Raw genomic sequence first — 23076 nt, forward strand, 5'->3', positions numbered from 1 at the left:
CCTTGGTTAGACCACACTTGGAGCACTGTGCACAGTCCTGGTCTCCATATACCTTGGTTAGACCACACTTGGAGCACTGTGCACAGTTCTGGTCTCCGTATACCTTGGTTAGACCACACTTGGAGCACTGTGCACAGTTCTGGTCTCTGTATACCTTGGTTAGACCACACTTGGAGCACTGTGCACAGTTCTGGTCTCCATATACCTTGGTTAGACCACACTTGGAGCACTGTGCACAGTTCTGGTCTCCATATACCTTGGTTAGACCACACTTGGAGCACTGTGCACAGTTCTGGTCTCTGTATACCTTGGTTAGACCACACTTGGAGCACTGTGCACAGTTCTGGTCTCCGTATACCTTGGTTAGACCACACTTGGAGCACTGTGCACAGTTCTGGTCTCCATATACCTTGGTTAGACCACACTTGGAGCACTGTGCACAGTTCTGGTCTCCATATACCTTGGTTAGACCACACTTGGAGCACTGTGCACAGTTCTCGTCTCCATATACCTTGGTTAGACCACACTTGGAGCACTGTGCACAGTTCTCGTCTCCATATACCTTGGTTAGACCACATTTGGAGCACTGTGCACAGTTCTCGTCTCCATATACCTTGGTTAGACCACACTTGGAGCACTGTGCACAGTTCTCGTCTCCATATCCCTTGGTTAGACCACACTTGGAGCACTGTGCACAGTTCTGGTCTCCATATACCTTGGTTAGACCACACTTGGAGCACTGTGCACAGTTCTGGTCTCCATATACCTTGGTTAGACCACACTTGGAGCACTGTGCACAGTTCTGGTCTCCATATACCTCGGTTAGACCACACTGGGAGCACTGTGCACTGTTCTGGTCTCCATATACCTTGGTTAGACCACACTTGGAGCACTGTGCACAGTTCTCGTCTCCATATACCTTGGTTAGACCACACTTGGAGCACTGTGCACAGTTCTCGTCTCCATATACCTTGGTTAGACCACACTTGGAGCACTGTGCACAGTTCTGGTCTCCATATACCTTGGTTAGACCACACTTGGAGCACCGTGCACAGTTCTGGTCTCCATATTATAAATGGGATATAGAGACACTGGAGAAGGTGCAGAAAAGATTTACTAGGATGATACTAGAACTGAGCGGTTATAACTATCAGGAAAGACTGAACAGGCTGGGGCTTTTTTCTCTAGAAAAAAAAGGCTGGGGGGTGACCTGATAGAGGTCTTTAAAATTATGAAAGGGTTCGATAGGGTAGATGTGGAGAAGATGATTCCACTTGTGAGGGATACCAGAACTAGGGGCCATCAATATAAGATAGTCACTAATAAATCCAATCGGGAATTCAGGAGAAACTTCTTTACCCAGAGAGTGGTGAGAATGTGGAACTCGCTCCCACAGGGAGTGGTTGAGGCGAATAGCAGAGATGGATTTAAGGGGAGGCTGGATAAACACATGAGGGAGAAAGGAATAAAGGATATGGTGATGGGGTGAGATGAAGAGGGGTGGGAGGAGGCTGGTGTGGAGCAGAAACACCGGCACCGAATGGCCTGTTTCTGTGCTGTAAATTCTATGTAATTCTCTGTAATTAAAGGTGTATAGGACTATTTTATAGTCTCCCTTTCCTGCACATAATCACATCCTGTCTGTCCCGGTAGTTCAAGCAGATGTAAAGGTTCCCTCAGCACCGTTTGAAGGGATCTCACCCAGTGTCCTATAAACCTTCTTCCCTCAACCAACACCTCCTAGGAACAGATTAGCTGGTGACTAGTTTGCTGTTTCCTTTATGCATTTACTCACAGAACAGCGACTGCACTTCAGAAAATGATGAATTAAACATGAACAACTACAACTTGCATTTATATAACGCCATTAACATAGTAAAACATCCCAAGGTGCTTCTCGGGAGCGATTATCAAATAAACTTTGACACCGAGCCACATAAGGAGTTGTTAGGACAGGTCAAAGAGGCCGGTTTTAAGGGGCGTCTTAAGGGAGGAGATGGAGAGGTTTAGGGAGGGAATTCCAGAGCTTAGGGCCTCGGCAGCTGAAGGCACGGCCGCCAGTGGTGGAGGATTAAAATCGGGGGATGCTCAACAGGCCAGAATTGGTCGATCTCAGATATGAATGGTTTTGGGATGTCCTGAGAGATGTGATAAGGTGATCTTTGCTGTTGTGTTGTACGAGTGATAGTTTGTAATGTGCGAGGCTGTAGTGTTGCATTATCAGATATAACACTGCGGTTCAAATACTGATTGTACCTTAAGCCTCTTATGTAAGTCCAAGCATAATTATCTGAGGAGTGGAGATATTAATCTGGAACCTGTGTTGTTTTTCTAGATGATGCTGATGTGAGGTACACTGCTGTGAGCAGTTTCATCTTCCTACGATTCTTTGCTCCGGCCATTCTTTCACCTAATCTGTTCCAACTTCACCCTCACCATCCGGTAAGTACATAACGTGGACTTTGTCACTCTGTGCAGAACAAACACAGTCAGGAACTGAACTATTGCAATAGTCAGGACTTATTCTCGAAAACCCAGTGAGGTAGAGTACAAAAGGGCAAAAAAACAGAGAGAAAGAAATGTTAGCATCACAGGAGAAACCCCTCAGCCAGCGTGGAACGTAGGTCCCTCTCGGTACTGATATTACGCAGTCGCATTAGCCCCCAAGCTCACCATGTTTTTTTAAAACCCTTTTATATTCATTCAGTGATTATCCAGTACCATTTTTTAAATGATTTAGTATCGATCACTACTTGTGACAAGGCATTCCATATTCCGTTAACTCAAGGTGTCAGCTGTGGTCAGTGGGCAGCACTCCCGCCTCGGAGTCAGAAGGTCGTTGATTCAAGTCCCACTCCAGAGACTTGAGTCCCATAATCTAGCCCGACACCCCCAGTGCAGTGCTGAGGGAGCGCCGCACTGTCGGAGGTGCCGTCTTTCGGATGAGACATTAAACCGAGGCCCTGTCTGCTCTCTCAGGTAGACATAAAAGATCCCATGGCCACTATTTCGAAGAAGAGCAGGGGCGTTCTCTCCGGTGTCCTGGCCAATATTTATCCCTCAATCAACATCATTAAAACAGATTATCTGGTCATTTATCTCATTGCAATTTATGGGACCTTGCTGTGTGCAAATTGGCTGCCACGTTTCATACATTACCTACATTCAACCAACATCTGATTAGATGGATTTGTTCACACCGGTGGGGAGTGTAGCGCGCTCGGGAGGAACAGGTGACTTTGGACCTCTGGTTACCAAAGCTCTCCAGCACTGGGGGTTTTCCTCGCCTCATGTCTGGGCCTGTTGTAGACGATTCGATGGAGATTGATCGCTGTGATTGGTCAACAACTCCATTATTGTCGGATTGTGCGACTCCCAGGATGGGAGAGGGTGAACTAGATGGGCCTTGGTCTGTTATCATCCGGCAATTCCTATGAAATGGATTTCAAATGTAGAAACATCAGAGGGAAGCTGATGAAACCAAAATAATGAACACAAAAGTCTTTGCCCCTTCTCATTAGAAGACTTGCATTTATAAAGCGTTATTGCTCCTCTGGCTTACTGCCTGTTGGAAATGTTGATCAGGAACTCTTAATCATTTCTTCTTTTCCTTTAGGACCCATTAACAGCACGGACTCTGACCCTTGTGTCCAAGACCATCCAGACTTTGGGCAGCTTATCCAAATCCAAGTCTGTAAGTCCTCTGATTTATTTACTCTGCCTTCTAATGAGAGAATAGACCGTTTTTAACAGTACAATACCCTCAGTAAGGCAAATCACCGATCCCATGCTCGCAGTAGGGAGCCAAGCTTGGCGGGAGTGCAGGTCAGTAGAAGGAATATACGGTGGTGTACTGGCTTTGTTACTGGACTAGTAATCCAGAGACCTGGACTAGTAATCCAGAGACCTGGACTAGTAATCCAGAGACCTGGACTAGTAATCCAGAGACCTGGACTAGTAATCCAGAGACCTGGACTAGTAATCCAGAGACCTGGACTAGTAATCCAGAGAACAGAGAAGGATATACTTGCCATAGAGGGAGTGCAACAAAGGTTCACTTGACTGGTTCCTGGGATGGGGGGATTGTCCTATGAGGAGAGATTGAGTAGACTAGGCCTATATTCTCTGGAGTTTAGAAGAATGAGAGGTGATCTCATTGAAACACTTAAGGGGCTTGACAGGGTAGATGCAGGGAGGATGTTTCCCCTGGCTGGGGAGTCTAAAACTAAGGGTCACAGTCTCAGAATAAGGGGTCGGCCATTTAGGACTGAGATGAGGAGACATTTCTTCACTCAGAGGGCGGTGAATCTTTGGAATTCTCTGCCCCAGAGGGCTGTGGAGGCTCAGTCGTTGACAGAGATCGATAGATTTTTGGACTGTAAGGAGTCAAGGGATATGGGGATAGTGCAGGAAAGTGGAGTTGAGGTCGATGATCAGCCATGAGCTCATTGAATGGCAGATCAGGCTCGAGGGGCCGAATGGCCGACTCCTGCTCCTATTTCTTATGTTCTTAACATTAGTTCAAATACCACCGTGGCAATTTGAGAATTTGATTTCAATTTAAGAAAAAAATCTAGAAATAGTAAAAGTGACCATGAAGCTGTTGGATTGTTGCAAAAACCCACCTGGTTCACTAGTGTCCTTTAGGGAAGAAAACCTGCCATCCTTACCCGGTCTGGGCCTATAGGTGACTCCAATCCCGCACCAACCTTGTTGACTCTTAACTGCCCTCTGAAATGGCCGAGCGAGACCCTCCATTGTATCAATAGCGCTACAAAGAATAAACATTGTGGGAGCACCTCTACCACCTTCTCAGGGAAACTAGGGATGGGCAATACATGCTAGCCTTGCCAGCGACGTCCACATCCCGAGAATTAATTAAAATAAAATAAAGAGAGAGCTACCCGATCTATCGGACTCTCCCTCTGGGAATGGGGCTCACTGAATTTACTCTAATGTGCTTCACAGTTTGCCTTGATTCCTTGAAACAAACTGAAATGTTCCCAAGCATTTGCCGAAGAGTAGATTTCACGAATTTGGGTTGCCGGTGCCAGCAATCGTTGACGGTTTGCGCAGAGGTCGTTGCAGCCCCTGGGATATTCTGTCTGTGCATTTGAGACTCCTGTTGGGGTGGGGTGGGGTGGGGTGGGGGGATCTGCTGAGCTCTGCAACCAAATTCTCAACACGCAAAAAAGCTCCGCGCTCACAGCCGAGTCCGTAGGATCCTCCCTAAAATATTTGATGCAGTTTCTCAATTTAAAATATTGAAAAGATGATCGCAGAATCTGCTTTTGGCAAATCGCCCTTGATGACCCAGTGTGTGGTGACTTAAATAAAAACTGGCAAGTAAAGTCCAATTTACAAGTAATAGTATAAAGTCAGCCCATATTATTGCGTCTATTCTATATGGGAACAAGGCAGAGGTTTACGGGACTGTATGACCATTCGGGAGTTCTGCCGATAAAAGGACTCCCCTTATGGAATGCAGCGGCTCACATTTGGTAATTAGCAGCGAAATGTTAATAAATAATTCAGTGCTGCTCACTTGTTCTCCCATTTTCAGGAGTAACTAAAATCATTGACTGTTTTTTCTTTATCACTAGGCCAGTTTCAAGGAGTCCTACATGGCCACATTCTATGAGCACTTTAATGAGCAGAAATACACAGATGCTGTAAGAAATGTAAGTGTCCTTTTGTTGATGAACATTCCTTCATGCATCTTTTGCCCATGCAGTGGGTATAGCGAGGATTCACAGGGACACCGTGAAGAGTTTATGGATGAGACGTTAAACCGAGGCCCCGTCTGTCTGCTCAGGTGGACGTAAAAGATCCCATGGCGCTATTTCGAAGAAACGTTCAGGGGCGTTCTTCCCACTGTCCTGGCCAATATTTATCCCTCAACCAACAGATTACCTGATCATGGATCTCATTGCTGTTTGTGGGAGCTTGCTGTGCGCAAATGGGCTGCCGCGTTTCCTACATTACAACAGTGATTACACTCCAGAAGTGCTTCATTGGCTGTAAAGCGTTTTGAGACGCCTTGAGATCGTGAAAGGCGCTATAGAAATGCAAGTTTTTCTTTTTAGTCCCATCCACATGTCGTTCCCTGTGGTTAAAAGACAGCGACTTCGGCCGCAGTGAGCAGCCGTTTCTGGTTTTACTGTGCTGTGTTTTCTGCTGTTGTAGATAGTTTGTGTTTGGGATTGTGTTTGGGATCGGGTTTGTGTTTGGGATTGGGTTTGGGATCGGGTTTGTGTTTGGGATCGGGTTTGTGTTTGGGATCGGGTTTGTGTTTGGGATCGGGTTTGTGTTTGGGATCGGGTTTGTGTTTGGGATCGGGTTTGTGTTTGGGATCGGGTTTGTGTTTGGGATCGGGTTTGTGATTGGGATCGGGTTTGTGTTTGGGATCGGGTTTGTGTTTGGGATCGGGTTTGTGTTTGGGATCGGGTTTGTGTTTGGGATCGGGTTTGTGATTGGGTTTGTGTTTGGGATCGGGTTTGTGATTGGGATCGGGTTTGTGTTTGGGATCGGGTTTGTGTTTGGGATCGGGTTTGTGATTGGGTTTGTGTTTGGGATCGGGTTTGTGTTTGGGATCGGGTTTGTGTTTGGGATCGGGTTTGTGTTTGGGATCGGGTTTGTGTTTGGGATCGGGTTTGTGTTTGGGATCGGGTTTGTGTTTGGGATCGGGTTTGTGTTTGGGATCGGGTTTGTGTTTGGGATCGGGTTTGTGATTGGGTTTGTGTTTGGGATCGGGTTTGTGTTTGGGATTGTGTTTGTGTTCGTGATTGGGATTGGGTTTGGGATTGGGTTTGTGTTTGGGATTGGGTTTGGGATTGTGTTTGTGTTTGGGATTGTGTTTTTGTTCGTGTTTGGGATTGTGTTTGGGATTGTGTTTGTGTTTGGGATTGTGTTTGTGTTTGGGATTGTGTTTGGGATTGTGTTTGTGTTTGTGTTTGGGATTGTGTTTGTGATTGTGTTTCCTTCAGAATCATTGTTTATCCAGGTCCAGTCTGGATCTGCTCAGTCTCTCTTTGACCTCCCTTTGACCTGTGAGCATTGCTAGATGTTCTGTCCGAGATTGCAAATGAGAAATACGCACCCAGTGAAAGCATTGCCTCTGTCTACCCCGTGCCAACCAGCATTGGTAAACTTATCCTGTGCTTCTTGACAAAGTGGACAGAACAAAACAACAAGACGCTGATACTAAGGATTGATTTTTAAAGCAGTTTTTGATGGGGAGACCCTTCTTAAATCACGTGAAAGTCAGAAGTTAGTCATGGCGATGGTCTGGGCACAGATCGCTGGGTTTCCGCAGGGCTACGGCTGGTGTGTGACACAGGACACAATGTAATAGAGGCTAACACACTCGGAAAGAAAGGGTATTTGTGGGAACTTTATATAAATAACTGCATGTCAGTTAACGCTGCATTTGTGCTTTGTGTGAAGTTCCTAGATTTAATCTCCTCATCTGGAAGAAGAGACCACAAGAGCATTGAGCAACCCATCGTACTGAAGGAAGGGTGAGTTTTTGAACCCTGCACTGTCCCATATTCATATATCACATCTTTACTTTTCTTCATATCGTGTGCTCAGTTTTTATTTCTTGTGCTGTTATCATCATCATGGTTAATTAAGTTTTTACTGGACTAGTCAATTTCAGTGTCAAGTGCTGATATTTATGTATAACCTTTAAATATACAGAAAAGCTTGAATACCATGGCGCACGTAGTATTTTTTTGATTCATTCTCGGGATGTGGGTGTCGTTGGCAAGGCCGGCATTTATTGTCCGTTCCTCGTTGCTGTGAGAAGGTGGTGATGAGCCTTCTTCTTGATCCAACTGAGTGTCTCGCTCGGCCACTTCAGAGGGCAGTTAAGAGTCAACCACCTTGGGGTGGGACTGGAGTCACCTATAGGCCCAGACCGGGGAAGGACGGCGGGTTTCCTTCCCTGAAGAACGTCAGTGAAGCAGTTGGGTTTTTACGACAATCTGATAGGGATATGGGGAGAAGGCAGGGACAGGGTACTGAATTTGGATGATCAGCCATGATCTCATTAAATGGTGGAACAGGCTCGAGGGGCCGAATGGCCTACTCCTGCTCCTATCTTCTATGTTTCTATGACAGCTTCATGGTCACTTTTACTGATGTTAGCTTTTTATTTCCAGATTATTTTAACTGAATTCTAATTCTCGCACTGCCCTGGTGGGATTCGAACTCACGTTATCTGGATAATTAGTCCAGTAACAGAACCTATACAACTACCCTGCTTTATAGGGGTAGAATCATGCTTTTGGTGCAGAGTTGTGTGCAGAGAGCACTGATTGGAACATCAGGCTTTGGGGTTAGAATGTCCCGCTCACAGCTCACCTGAATTATTTTCCGTTATTATGAATGGATGAGGAATTGGTCTAGGAATAAAACGGGCAGGTTAATCGCCCGCCCGCTCTTCTGATCAGTGCCCCCAGAGTGTGACACTCTGCGGCAGGAGAGCTGATTTGTGAAATCCACCCCACATTTATCTTTAGAAAAGTGGGCCCAAAATCTAGGCTAAATCTACGTTAAAAAGTTTCTGAGTGGGAAGAAAAATCTAACCTTTTAGTTCAAGTTTTAAACAGCACTAGCTGGGGTCAGGGGAAAGATCGTAGAATCTTACAGCACAGAAGGAGGCCATTCGGCCCATCGTGCCTGAGCCGGCTCTTTGAACGAGCTCTCCAATTAGTCCCGCTCCCCCCTGCTCTTTCCCCGTAGTCCTGCAATTGTTTCCTTTTTGAATATTTCTCCAATTCCCTTTTGAAAGTTACTATTGAATCTGCTTCCACCGCCCTTTCAGGCAGCGCGTTCCAGATCACAACAACTCGCTGTGTCAAAAAAAAATCTCCTCATCTCCCCTCTGGTTCTTTTGCCAATTATCTTCACTCTGTGACCTCTGGTTACCGACCCTCCTGCCGCTGGAAACAGATTCTCCTGATTTACTCCATCAAAACCCTTCATGATTTTGAACACCTCTATTAAATCTCCTCTTAACCTTCTCTGCTCACTATTTTTTCACACCTGCTGCCGGAGTGTGAGAGTTCTCCAGAGGTCCGAAGACCGAACTGTTTCCATTGTCCATCCTCATTCCTCTGCCCCAACGTTCCTGCTCACATCTCCTTCTATCCAAGTGCGCGCTGAGCTCGCTGACAGTCAAGTTGTCAACAACGGAGAACAGCAGATTCACTTTCTTTGCAGATGATAACGCGTTTCAGGAACAGGTTAATATTTACCGTGGGTGATATGGAAAGCGGTGGCTGTAGTTGCCACAACAGCTGCTCCGTGAGAGGCAAGCAGTGGCACTTTGTGAATCAATCGCTTCCTGTCATTCTGGCAAGTGGAGAGTTTAGAGGTCAGATTCCGCCAGCTGGGCTGTTTTAGGGGAGAAATAAAATGAACTAAAACAAACGATGGTCTGCGTCATGCAACAAATGACCCATCACACCACACTATTAAAATAATATGTCAAAGGTATCTGGACAATTCGTCTATTCTAGGAGCAGGAGGAGGCCATTCAGCCCCTCGAGCCTGCTCCGCCATTCAATCAGATCAGTGTCAGCCGTGGCTCAGTGGGCAGCGCCCTCGCCTCTGAGCCAGAAGGTCGTGGGTTGAAGTCTCAGTCCAGGAACTTGAGCACATAAAGCTAGGCTGACACTCCAGTGCAGTGCTGAGGGAGTGCTGCACTGTCGGAGGGGCAGTGCTGAGGGAGCGCTGCACTGTCGGAGGGGCAGTGCTGAGGGAGTGCTGCACTGTCGGAGGGGCAGTGCTGAGGGAGCGCTGCACTGTCGGAGGGGCAGTGCTGAGGGAGCGCCGCACTGTCGGAGGGGCAGTGCTGAAGGAGCGCCGCACTGTCGGAGGGGCAGTGCTGAGGGAGCGCCGCACTGTCGGAGGGGCAGTGCTGAGGGAGCGCCGCACTGTCGGAGGGGCAGTGCTGAGGGAGCGCCGCACTGTCGGAGGGGCAGTGCTGAGGGAGCGCCGCACTGTCGGAGGGGCATTGCTGAGGGAGCGCCGCACTGTCGGAGGGGCAGTGCTGAGGGAGCGCCGCACTGTCGGAGGGGCAGTGCTGAGGGAGCGCCGCACTGTCGGAGGGGCAGTGCTGAGGGAGCGCCGCACTGTCGGAGGGGCAGTGCTGAGGGAGCGCCGCACTGTCGGAGGGGCAGTGCTGAGGGAGCGCCGCACTGTCGGAGGGGCAGTGCTGAGGGAGCGCCGCACTGTCGGAGGGGCAGTGCTGAGGGAGCGCCGCACTGTCGGAGGGGCAGTGCTGAGGGAGTGCCGCACTGTCGGAGGGGCAGTGCTGGGGGAGTGCCGCACTGTCGGAGGGGCAGTACTGAGGGAGCGCCGCACTGTCGGAGGGGCAGTGCTGAGGGAGCGCCGCACTGTCGGAGGGTCAGTACTGAGGGAGCGCCGCACTGTCGGAGGGTCAGTGCTGAGGGAGTGCTGCACTGTCGGAGGGGCAGTGCTGAGGGAGTGCTGCACTGTCGGGGGGGCAGTGCTGAGGGAGCGCCGCACTGTCGGAGGGTCAGTCCTGAGGGAGCGCCGCACTGTCGGAGGGGCAGTGCTGAGGGAGCGCCGCACTGTCGGAGGGGCAGTACTGAGGGAGTGCTGCACTGTCGGAGGGGCAGTGCTGAGGGAGCGCCGCACTGTCGGAGGGTCAGTACTGAGGGAGCGCCGCACTGTCGGAGGGGCAGTGCTGAGGGAGCGCCGCACTGTCGGAGGGGCAGTACTGAGGGAGCGCCGCACTGTCGGAGGGGAAGTGCTGAGGGAGCGCTGCGCTGTCGGAGGGGCAGTACCGAGGGAGCGCTGCACTGTCGGGGGGGCAGTACTGAGGGTGTGCTGCACTGTCGGAGGGGCAGTGCTGAGGGAGTGCTGCACTGTCGGAGGGGCAGTACTGAGGGAGCGCCACACTGTCGGAGGGGCAGTACTGAGGGAGTGCTGCACTGTCGGAGGGGCAGTGCTGAGGGAGCGCTGCACTGTCGGAGGGGCAGTACTGAGGGAGCGCCGCACTGTCGGAGGTGCCGTCTTTCGGATGAGACATTAAACCGAGGCTCCGTCTGCTCTCTCAGGTGGACGTAAAAGATCCCATGGCACTATTTCGAAGACGAGCGGGGGAGTTCTCCCCGGTGTCGTGGGGCCAATATTTATCCCTCAATCAACATCACTAAAAACAGATTATCTGGTCATTATCACATTGCTCATTGTGGGACCTTGCTGAGCTGCTGCGTTTCCCACATTACAACAGTGACTCCACTTCAAAAGCACTTTATTGATTGTAAAGCACGTTGAGATGTCTGGTGGTCGTGAAAGGCGCTATAGAAATGCAAGTCTTTCTTTCATGGCTGATCTGCACCTCATTCTGTGTCTGTAACAAAACCACATGGTTGAGGGAAGGGCAAGACTGGCAGCTCAATATTCCGGGGTACAGAATCTTCAGGCGAGACAGAGGGGGAGGTATAAGAGGAGGGGGTGTCGCAATATTAATTAAGGAGTCAATTACTGCAGTAAGGAGGGATGATATATTAGCAGGGTCCTCCAATGAGGCCATATGGGTGGAGCTTAAAAACAAAAAGGGGGCAAGCACTTTGCTGGGAGTGTACTATAGGCCTCCAAACAGTCAGGGGGAGATAGAGGAACAAATATGTAGGCAAATCTCAGAGAAATGTGCAAATAATAGGGTAATAATAATGGGGGATTTCAACTTCCCCAATATTAACTGGGATAGTCAGAGTGTGAAAGGCTCAGAGGGTGTAGAATTCTTAAAGTGCATCCAGGAGAGCTTTTTGAGCCAGCATGTAGAAAGTCCTACAAGAGAGGGGGCGGTACTGGACCTAATTCTAGGGAATGTGGCCGGCCAAGTGGAAAAAGTGCTAGTAGGTGAGCACTTTGGTGATAGTGACCATAATATGGTAAGATTTAAGGTGGCCATGGAAAAGGACAGGGATGGGCCGGAAATAAAGGTTCTAAATTGGGGGAAGGCCGATTTTAATAGGATAAGGCAGGATCTGGCCAAAATGGACTGGGATCAGCTACTTGTAGGAAAATCCGCATCGGAGCAATGGGAGGCTTTCAGAAGGGAGATTGAGATCATACAATGGCAACATGTTCCCGTAAAGGTCAAGGGTGGTTCCAAAAACCACAGGGAACCTTGGATGTCAGGGGATATACGGGAATGGATTAGGAAAAAAAGGAGGGCTTTTGGTAGATACAAAAGGCTAAAGACGGAGGAAGCCCTAGAGGAGTACAAAAAGTGCAGGGGGATACTTAAAAAAGAAATTAGGAGATCAAGGAGGGGCCATGAAATAACACTGGCAAGCAAAATAAAGGAAAATCCGAAGATGTTTTATAAGTATATTAAGGGTAAGAGGATAACTAGGGAAAAAATAGGGCCCATTAGGGACAAAAGTGGCAATCTGTGTGTGGAGCCGGAAGATGTAGGAGGGGTTCTGAATGAATTTTTTGCGTCTGTTTTCACTATGGAGAAGGACGATGTAGACATAGAAATAGGGCGGGGGGACTGTGATATGCTCGAACATATTAACATCGAGCGGGGGGAGGTATTGGCGGTTTTAGCTGGCCTAAAAATGGATAAATCCCCAGGCCCGGATGAAATGTATCCCAGGCTGCTGTGTGAGGCAAAGGAGGAGATTGCGGGGGCTCTAACACATATATTCAGGACCTCTCTGGCCACAGGGGATGTGCCAGAGGACTGGAGAACCGCTAATGTAGTACCATTATTCAAGAAGGGTAGTAGGGAAAAACCGGGGAACTACAGGCCAGTGAGCCTAACATCAGTGGTAGGAAAATTATTGGAAAAAATCCTGAGGGACAAAATTTGTCTCCACTTGGAGAGGCAAGGATTAATCAGGGATAGTCAACATGGCTTTGTCAAGGGAAGATCATGTCTGACTAATTTGATTGAATTTTTTGAGGGGGTGACTAGGTGTGTGGATGAGGGTAACGCAGTGGATGTGGTATACATGGATTTCAGTAAGGCCTTCGATAAAGTCCCGCACAGGAGACTGGTCAAGAAGGTAAGAGCCCATGGAATCCAGGGTGCCTTGGCACATTGGATACAAAACTGGCTTAGTGGCAGAAGGCAGAGGGTGATGGTCGAAGGTTGTTTTTGTGACTGGAAGCCTGTGGCCAGTGGGGTACCACAGGGATCGGTGCTGGGTCCCTTGCTGTTTGTGGTCTACATTAATGACTTGGATATGAATGTAAAGGGTATGATCAGTAAGTTCGCGGATGATACAAAAATTGGTAGGGTGGTAAATAGCGAGGAGGGTAGCCTCAGTCTGCAGGACGATATAGATGGGTTGGTCAGATGGGCGGAACAGTGGCAAATGGAATTTAACCCGGAAAAGTGCGAGGTGATGCACTTTGGGGGGACTAACAAGGCAAAGGAATACACAATGAATGGAAAGACCCTAGGCAAGACGGAGGGTCAGAGGGATCTGGGTGTGCAAGTACACAGATCCCTGAAGGCGGCGGAACAGGTGGATAAGGTGGTAAAAAAGGCATATGGGATACTTGCCTTCATTAGCCGAGGCATTGAATATAAGAGCAAGGAGGTTATGATGGAGCTGTATAAAACACTGGTTAGGCCACAGCTGGAATATTGTGTGCAGTTCTGGTCGCCACACTACAGGAAGGATGTGATCGCGTTAGAGAGGGTGCAGAGGAGGTTCACCAGGATGTTACCAGGGCTGGAGCGCTTCAGCTATGAAGAGAGACTGGGCAGGTTGGGTTTGTTTTCCTTGGAGCTGAGGAGGCTGAGGGGGGACATGATTGAGGTGTACAAAATTATGAGGGGCATAGATAGGATGGATGCTGAGGAGCTTTTTCCCTTAGTAGAGGGGTCGATAACTAGGGGGCATAGATTCAAGGTAAAGGGCGGGAGGTTTAGAGGGGATTTGAGAAAGAACTTTTTCACCCAGAGGGTGGTTGGAGTCTGGAACTCACTGCCTGAAAGGGTTGTGGAGGCAGAAACCCTCACAACATTTAAGAAGCATTTGGATGTGCACTTGAAATGCCATAGCATACAAGGCTACGGGCCAAATGCTGGAATATGGGATTAGATTAGACAGGGCTTGATGGCCGGCGCGGACACGATGGGCCGAAGGGCCTCTATCCGTGCTGTATTACTCTATGACTCTATGACTCTATGACAATCTCCTTTCTCTCCTCTCCCGCAGCACAATATTACCACCCAACACTACACCATCCACAGCCCCATAGAATTCAGTAAATCACCCTTGTGTCTGTGTGTCACCTCCCCTCCCCACCCACCAGTGTACGGGCTGGACACTCCTGCTGTTTATCTGCCTGCTCTGTTTCTATTCCCTCTCCACTTCTACCTGCAATCTTATTCACCGTTTTTATATCAGTCATTTATTGGTGACTATCTTATATTGATGGTCCCTAGTTCTGGTCTCCCCCACAAGTGGAAACATCTTCTCTACGTCTACCCTATCGAACCTCTTTGTAATTTTAAAGCCCTCTAGCGGGTCACCCCTCAGCCTTCTCTTTTCTAGAGAAAAGAGCCCCCGCCTGTTCAGTCGTTCCTGCTGTAAATAGTACTCTGAATCTCTGCCTCTGTCTTCACCTGATTGAATTTTATTTCTGTGCTAGGGTGGGAGGTAGGAGAGATTAAATGTTGCAAATGGGGATGGCGGAATCATAAACCGCCTGAAAAATGGGGGCAGGGGTTATAGGAGAGATTGGGTCGATTAGGCTTATACTCGCTATAGTTTAGAAGAATGAGAGGGGATCTCATTGAAACTTATAAAATTCTGACAGGACTGGACAGACTAGATGCAGGAAGGATGTTCCCGATGGCGGGGGAGTCCAGAACCAGGGGTCACAGACTAAGGATAAGGGGTAAGCCATTTAGGACTGAGATGAGGAGGAATTTCTTCACCCAGAGAGTGGTGAACCTGTGGAATTCTCTATCACAGAAGGCAGTGGAGGCCAATTCATTAAATATATTCAAGAAGGAGTTGGATATATTTCTTAAGGCTAAAGGGATCAAGGGATATGGGGAGAAGGCAGGGACAGGGTACTGAATTTGGATGATCAGTCATGATCTCATTGAATGGCAGAGCAGGCTCGAGGGGCCGAATGGCCGACTCCTGCTCCTATCCTCTATGTTTCTATGTTTCTATAGTCTGAAATTGTTGAACTCAATGTTGAGTCCAGAAGGCTGTAAAATGCCTAATCGAAAGATGAGGTGCGGTTTAATCTCTCCTGCCTTCTACCCTAGCACAGAATGTTCCTTCAGTTCCTTCCTCCCCCCCGCTCCCCCCCCCCCCCTGTCTCTGCGCCTGCTTAATATCTGTTACATCTCGAACCTTTTCCAGTTCTGATGAAGGGTCCCAGACCTGAAACGTTAACTCTGTTTCTCTCTCCACGGATGCTGCCTGACCTGCTGAGTGCTTCCAGCATTTTCTGTTGTTATTTCAGATTTCCAGCATCCGCAGTATTTTGCTTTTGAATTTTATTTCTGTCTGTCCTTTCTTACTTGGTCAAGTGGCTGCGCTTTTACGGACTTTAAAACTTACTGTAAAGAAAGTTGATGGTAATAGTTGGTGCAGGAAAGATGCAAGGCGGTCACTGTGTATGACTGTGCACATTGATCTCTGGCGCCTGTTAACTCAAAGGACCAGATGCTAAGGGGTGGACATCCCACTTCTGCCCTCGATTCTTCCTCCAGTGCAGTGAGTGGGCCGGTGGGTATCCAGTGAGCAGCCAGATGCCCGCCCCACGCCGTTATTACTGTCGGGAACTGTTGGCGAGGTGGTGGTTGTGGTTGGTGGGAGGCACAGGAGAGGGCCGGAACCTCGGCCGTCACCCTTTGTACTCTCCAAAGATCGCGCTTGTTGGTTTTGTGATAAGCTGAGGAAGCGTCAGTTTGCAAAGTCACTGACCTGACCAAACTCTCCCGCAAGGTATTGAGCGGGCAATGAGTCAATATAAGCAAACTTCATTGTTAAACCACACAGCATTCGGGAGTACACTGTGCCGTATATAATCCCGGAAATACTCGGACAACCCTGTTCAGATCGTGATTTGAAACATAGAAGATAGGAGCAGGAGTAGGCCATTCGGCCCCTCGAGCCTGCTCCGCCATTCAATGCGATCATGGCTGATCATCCAAACTCAGTACCCTGTCCCTGCCTTCTCTCCATATCCCTTGATCCCTTTAGCCTTAAGAAATATATCTAACTCCTTCTTGAATATATTTAATGAATTGGCCTCTACTGCCTTCTGTGGTAGAGAATTCCACAGGTTCACCACTCTCTGGGTGAAGAAATTCCTCCTCATTTCTGTCCTAAATGGCCTACCCCTCATCCTTAGACTGTGATCCCTGGTTCTGGACTCCCCATCGGGAACATCCTTCCTGCATCTAGTCTGTCCAGGCCTGTCAGAATTTTATAAGTTTCAATGAGATCCCCTCTCATTCTTCTAAACTCCAGCGAGTATAAGCCCAATCGACCCAATCTCTCCTCATACGTCATTCCTGCCATCCCAGGTATCAGCCTGGTGCATCTTCGCTGAACTCCTTCCATGGCAAGAACATCCTTCCTCAGATAAGGTGACCAAAACTGTACACAATACTCAAGATGTGGTCTCACCAAGGCCCTGTACAACTGCAGCAAGACATCCTTGTTCCTGTACTCAAACCTTCTCACTACGAAGGCCAACATACCATTTGCCTTCTTAACCGCCTGCTGCACCTGCATGCTTACCTTCAGCGACTGGTGCACAAGGACACCCAGGTCTTGTTGCACTTCCCCTTCTCCCAATCTATTGCCATTCAGATAATAATCTGCCTTCCTGTTTTTGCCACCAAAGTGGATAACCTCACATTTATCCACGTTATATTGCATCTGCCATGCTTCTGCCCAATCACCCAACCTGTCCAAATCATCCTGGAGTTTCTCGGCATCCTCCTCACAGCACACACGCCCACCCAGCTTTGTGTCGTCTGCAAATTTGGAGATATTACATCTAGTTCCTTTGTCTAGATCATTAATATATATTGTGAATAGCTGGGGTCCAAGGACCGATCCCTGCGGTACCCCACTAGTCACTGCCTGCCACTCGGAAAAAGACCCGTTTATTCCAACTCTTTGCTTTCTGTCTGCCAACCAGTTCTCTATCCAAGTCAATACCTTGCCCCCAATCCCATGTGCCTTAACTTTACACACTAATCTCTTATGCGGGACCTTATCGAAAGTCTTCTGAAAGTCCAAATACACCACATCCACTGGTTCTCCCTTATCTATTTTACCAGTTACATCCTCAAAACATTTGCCATGATTTGCACTGTTGGCGAGCATGAGATGTGTTTAATATTTGTGATTTGCCGCGTATATTTAAACTTTAGAAAGTGATCATCCATTCTCCTCTCCATTCTGTGCCTTGCTGAAGATGATGCAGGTACATGGCGCAGTGGGCCGCAGGTTAGTCGGTGAGCAGCCGGATCCCCACCCCATGCCGTTATTACTGTCGGGAGCTGTTGGCGGACCTAGTGGTTGTAACTGACGGGAGTTAATGGAGACTCACTACACAGAACGATCACACTGACTCTCTGAGTTCAGGAAGGGGGTCAGCGAGTCTTGTCCCAGCACTAATGACCGCAAGCGGGTGTAAAACGGAGAAGTGTTCCAGTCCTTGTTTGGGACAGGCTGTGGGGTGTTTGTATCTGTCGGAAAAAGGACAGATTTTAGTAAAAGAATGAAAAGCTTAGAATCTATCCATGGTGAGAATAGCGATGCAGAATTATTTGGGACAATTGTTTTTAGTTATTAAAATTTTAACAAATAAATCTTACCATCAACGTGGATTCAAATACTTTCCAAGACAGCGATGGATTTTTATTAAATGTTGCTGTGCACAGGTTGCTGAGTCACTCTGGGACACAAGGATGCACCATAAAAATAGAGAAGGCCAAAGCTGGAAACAGTTGTAGGAACTTTAATCTTAAAAAAATCAATTCTAGAGCTAGAATTTCTGCCCATTGACTGAACGTCTAACTCTGTGGCTCCAACTCTTTAAGATAGAATGTGGGCGTCGCTGGCAAGGCCAGCATTTATTGCCATCCCTTATTGCCCTGGTTTGGTACAACTGAGTGTCTTGCTGGGCCACCTCAGAAGGCAGTTAACCAGGTTGGTGTGGGACTGGAGTCACCTCTAGGCCCAGACCGGGTGAGGACGGCAGGTTTCCTTCCCTAAAGGACGTCAGTGAACCAGTTGGGTTTTTAACAGCAATCCGACAGCTTCACGGTCTCTTTTACTGAGACCAGCTTTTTATTTCAACTGAAGTCAAATTCTCAAACAGCCGTGGTGGGATTTGAACTCACAGCCTGTGGATTATCAATCTAAGCGACTCAGGTTCCTACACCAGTAACACAACCAGTACACTACCGTAGCCTGCCAAATAGCAAAGAGTAAACGCTGCTGTGTGCAGCCAGGGCATGTTGAAGGGCTGATTTTCTGAGCATGTGCTCCAGGCGTGGGCGACTCACCCATCGGGAGTCAAGCTGGGAAACTGTGGGTGCTTCCGGCAGCTGTGGCACCAAGTCTGGAGCCTGCGCTCAGAAAGACGACCCTTTAGAGGATGATGGGCCCTTTGGCTACTTTCTCCTGTGTCACTTCACGTCCATTGTCGAAATCCCTCCCAGATTTTTTTATTTCCTGACTGACTTTACTTCCTTGGTGACTGTAAGGATTTAATTCGCTAACCCTTCCGACTGGTATTTATGGTTCTCCCATTTAGGTTTATGATCAAGAGAGCGCAGGGAAGAAATCGTTTCGGCATCAAGAATTTTAAGAAGAGATGGTTTCGCCTCAGCAACCACGAGTTCACCTATCACAAGCACAAAGGTGACACGTCGCGCAATCCCTGCCTCCTAAATAATTCTCACCGTTTTCCCTTTCAGACTAAGAGAGTAATGTCACAGGAACATAGGAACCGGAGGAGGCCATTCAGCCCCTTGAACCTGTTCTGCCAGTCAGTGAGATCATGGCTGATCTGTGACCGAACTCCATAGACCCGCCTTTGCCCCGTATCCCTTCATACCTTTGGTTAACAAAAATCTCATATAGGAGCATTGAAAGGTATGATTCTGTGAGTGTGACTATGTCAGGCTGTTGCTTGACTAGTCTGTGGGACAGCTCTCCCAATTTTGGCACAAGTCCCCAGATGTCGGTGAGGAGGACTTTGCAGGGTCACCTAGGTCGATGCTGGGAGGTCCATCTGGTTTTATTCTTCTTATGTTTTTTCGCAGTGGTTTGTTACAACTGAGTGGCAGTGGGTCTGGAGTCACATATAGGCCAGACTAAAGGACATTAGTGAACCAGATGGGTTTTTACGACAATTTGGTAGTTACATGGTCACCATTACTGATACTAGCTTTTTATTCCAGATTTATTTATTAATTTAAATTTCCCAGCTGCCGTGGTGGGATTATGAACTCATGTCTCCAGATCATTGGTCCAGGCCTCTGGATTACTTGTCCAATAACATTACCACTACCGTACCCCTTGCACGTCCTGCCAGTAATGTTCCACTTGCTCTGACTCAATACTCCCAGTTGGGTGTGCAGCTTTCATCGCCCAGACTCCAAGGGCCCCCCAAATACCTCGGTTGTTGATCAAGTGCGTGCTTTCATTAGTCAGGCTGTTAGGACATTTAAAAGACCTCTTTCCCTTCACCTGCAAACTGCTAATCTCTAGTTTCCTGGGATCTTTCAACGTGCATCCTGCTGGGCGATGGAATTCACCCCATCACCGATAAAGATTACCTTGCATTGTCCCCCCCGCACACCGGGTAGCTGACCTCATTTGACCCCTGGCACCTCCCCTCACTGCAACATTTGCCACCCTCTCCCCTATCTTCAGTGACTTACCAACATCCGGAGTAGAAAGATCTTTAAAATTATGAAAGGTTTCGATAGGGTAGATGTGGAGAAGATGTTTCTACTTGTGAGGGAGACCAGAACTAGGGGCCATCAATATAAGATAGTCACTAATAAATCCAATAGGGAATTCAGGAGAAACTTCTTTACCCAGAGAGTGGTGAGAATGTGGAACTCACTCCCACAGGGAGTGGTTGAGGAGAATAGCGGAGATGTATTTAAGGGGAAGCTGGATAAACACATGAGGGAGAAAGGAATAGAAGGATATGGTGATAGGGTGAGATGGAGAGGGGTGGGAGGAGGCTGGTGTGGAGCAGAAACACCGGCACGGACCAGATGGGCCGAATGGCCTGTTTCTGTGCTGTACATTCTGTGTAATTCTATGTAAGTTTGTTCAGTTAGACTGTGATTTAATGAATGAACTTAACCAGAAGGGTTGAGATAAGTGGCGAGTGACCTGCGATAAGTTAGGTTTTGTATTCAGTTTGCAAAGACCACATTTAATACGTTTTTTTCCTGATTTTTTTTTTTTTAAGGTGACCACCCATTGGACAATATTCCAATTGAAAATATTCTAGCAGTTGAGAAACTGGAGGAAGAATCTTTCAAAATGAAAAATGTGAGTAGAATTTAATGCGTTGCCCTGACTGTGGTTTTTCAAAATAAAAATACAAAGGCTTGAAAAATGGAAGATTAGGAGCGAGATGAGAGAAGTGTTTAAATTACGAAGGGATGTGACGGGATAGGTAGAAGCAGGACTGTTTCCAATAGTCGAGTGCTCAAGAACGAGGGGCCACAGATACAACCACAACCACTTGCCTTTATATAGCGCCTTTAACATAGGAAAACGTCCCAAGGTGCATCACAGGAGTGCAATCAGACAACAATTGACACCGAGCCACATCAGGAGATATTAGGACAGGTGACCAAAAGCATGGCCAAAGAGGTCGGTTTTAAGGAGCGTCTTAAAGGAGGAGGGAGAGGCGGAGAGGTTCAGGGAGGGAATTCCAGAGCTCGGGGCCCAGGCAGCTGAAGGCACGGCCGCCAATGGTGGAGCGATGGGAATCAGGAGATGCGCAAGAGGCCAGAATTGGAGGAGCTCAGAGATCTCGGAGGGTTGTGGGGCTGGAGGAGATTACAGAGATAGGGAGGGGCGAGGCCATGGGGTGGCGGGGGGGGGGGGTTGTGGGGCTGGAGGAGATTACAGAGATAGGGAGGGGCGAGGCCGTGGGGTGGCGGGGGCGGGGGGAGGGTTGTAGGGCTGGAGGAGGTTACAGAGATAGGGAGGGGCGAGGCCATGGGGTGGCGGGGGCGGGAGGGGGGTGGTTGTGGGGCTGGAGGAGATTACAGAGATAGGGAGGGGCGAGGCCATGGGGGGATTTGAACACAAGGATGAGAATTTTAATATCAAGGCATTTTTGGACAGGGAGCCAATGTAGGTCAGCGAGCACAGGGGGGATGGGAGAGCGGGACTTGTTGCGGGTTAGACGCACAGCAGAGTTTTGGATGAGCTGATGTTTTATGGAGGGTGGAAGCTGGAGGCCGGCCAGGAGAGTCTGGAGGTAACCAAAGCACGGGCGAGGGTTTCAGCAGCAGATGAGCTGAGGCGGGGCGGAGACGGGCGATGTTAGCGAGGTGGAAGTAGGCGGTCTGGGTGATGGAGAGGATGTGGGGTCGGATGCTCAGCTCAGGGTCAGATAGGACGGCGAGGTTGCAAACAGCCTGGTTCAGGCTGAGACAACGGCCAGGGAGAGGGTTGGAGTCGCTGACGAGGGAACGGAGTTCGTGGCGGGCGTCCAAGACCATGGCTTCGGTCTTCCCCATGTTTAGTTGGAGGAAATTGCAGCTCATCCAGGAATGGATGTTGTGCTTCCCCTGCAGAATGTACAGTCCTAACCACAGCTCGGACAGATTCAACCGGCTGAGTTTCAGACAATCGAGGAATGTATAATTACGCCCCGGTGCTGCTGGGCTCTCGTTTAGTGCAGAGTTTGAGCTGATTATTTGCTGCTCTGTTTTAATTTAGATGTTTCAAGTCATTCAGCCAGAAAGAGCGCTGTACATACAGGCCAACAACTGCGTGGAGGCAAAAGACTGGATTGACATCTTGACGAAAGTTAGTCAGTGCAACAAGAAGCGATTGACCATGTACCATCCCTCAGCCTACCTCAACGGGCACTGGCTCTGTTGTAAGACCAGCGCAGACTGCACGCCAGGCTGTACCCCTTGCACTGGGTAAGAGCGACTGAGCGCTTCCTCCTCTCGATTTTACGATTTGTGTTTACGTGAAGCGGATTGTAATGAACAGTTTCATAAAGCGCAGGAACATAAAATAGAAAGTGTTTGGTGATGAGGTGCACTCCAGCATTCCCTTGTTTCTTATTTGCTAAGAATCGGAGAATTTTGCCGCACAGGAGGAAGCCATTCGGCCCATCATGCCTGTGCCGGCTCTCTGAACGAGCTCTCCAATTAGTCCCACTCCCCCTGCCTCACACTAAGACCCTTTTAAGTTTTTCTTTTTTTTAATATATATGCAGCCCCTTCCCTTTCAAAAGATGTTCTGTATTCTGCTTCCCTCACTGTTTCTGGTTGGGCTTTCCATAGTCTAACAACCCTCTGCATAAAAAATAAATTCTCCTAAACTGTCACTTTGTTATTATGGTGTTGATCTCAAATTTATATCCTGTAGTCACTGACTCACTGACCAGTTTTTCCAATTTACTTTATCAAAACCCCTCCATCAGATCTCCTCTAAACCTGGCCCTGCTCTAACAGAAAGAGCTCCTCTTTCTCCAGTCTAAGAACACTGCCGATTTTCTAGTGGCTACAATTAATCAGTGGAAAATTGGGAGTGCCGTGAATCGGGAGAGCCAATCTCCATGTTTCTTTTAAAGGCCGGCATTTATTGCCCATCCCTAATTGCCCTCGAGAAGGTGGTGGTGAGCCGCCTTCTTGAACCGCTGCAGTCCGTGTGGTGAAGGTGATCCCACAGTGCTGTTAGGGAGGGAGTTCCAGGATTTTGACCCAGCGACGATGAAGGATCGGCGATTATATTTTCAAGTCAGGATGGTGTGTAACTTGGAGGGGAACCTGGAGGTGGTGGTGTTCCCATGCGCTTGCTGCCCTTG

General features: G+C 48.4%; 1 protein-coding gene across 1 annotated transcript in view; it reads left to right on the forward strand.

The window, feature by feature from the left end:
* rasa3 (RAS p21 protein activator 3) overlaps positions 1 to 23076 on the forward strand; it is a 135152-nt gene that overhangs the window by 104312 nt on the left and 7764 nt on the right. The window contains exons 14-20 of the mRNA XM_085998364.1: positions 2336 to 2442; positions 3617 to 3694; positions 5604 to 5681; positions 7447 to 7520; positions 18808 to 18914; positions 20485 to 20567; positions 21975 to 22183. Coding sequence (XP_085854490.1) covers positions 2336 to 2442; positions 3617 to 3694; positions 5604 to 5681; positions 7447 to 7520; positions 18808 to 18914; positions 20485 to 20567; positions 21975 to 22183 — 736 coding nt within the window. The remainder of the gene's footprint in view (positions 1 to 2335; positions 2443 to 3616; positions 3695 to 5603; positions 5682 to 7446; positions 7521 to 18807; positions 18915 to 20484; positions 20568 to 21974; positions 22184 to 23076) is intronic.

Source organism: Somniosus microcephalus, chromosome 10, assembly GCF_052327205.1.
Source record: "Somniosus microcephalus isolate GS21.2 chromosome 10, FLI_Smic_1.0, whole genome shotgun sequence".
Lineage (NCBI taxonomy): Eukaryota > Metazoa > Chordata > Chondrichthyes > Squaliformes > Somniosidae > Somniosus > Somniosus microcephalus.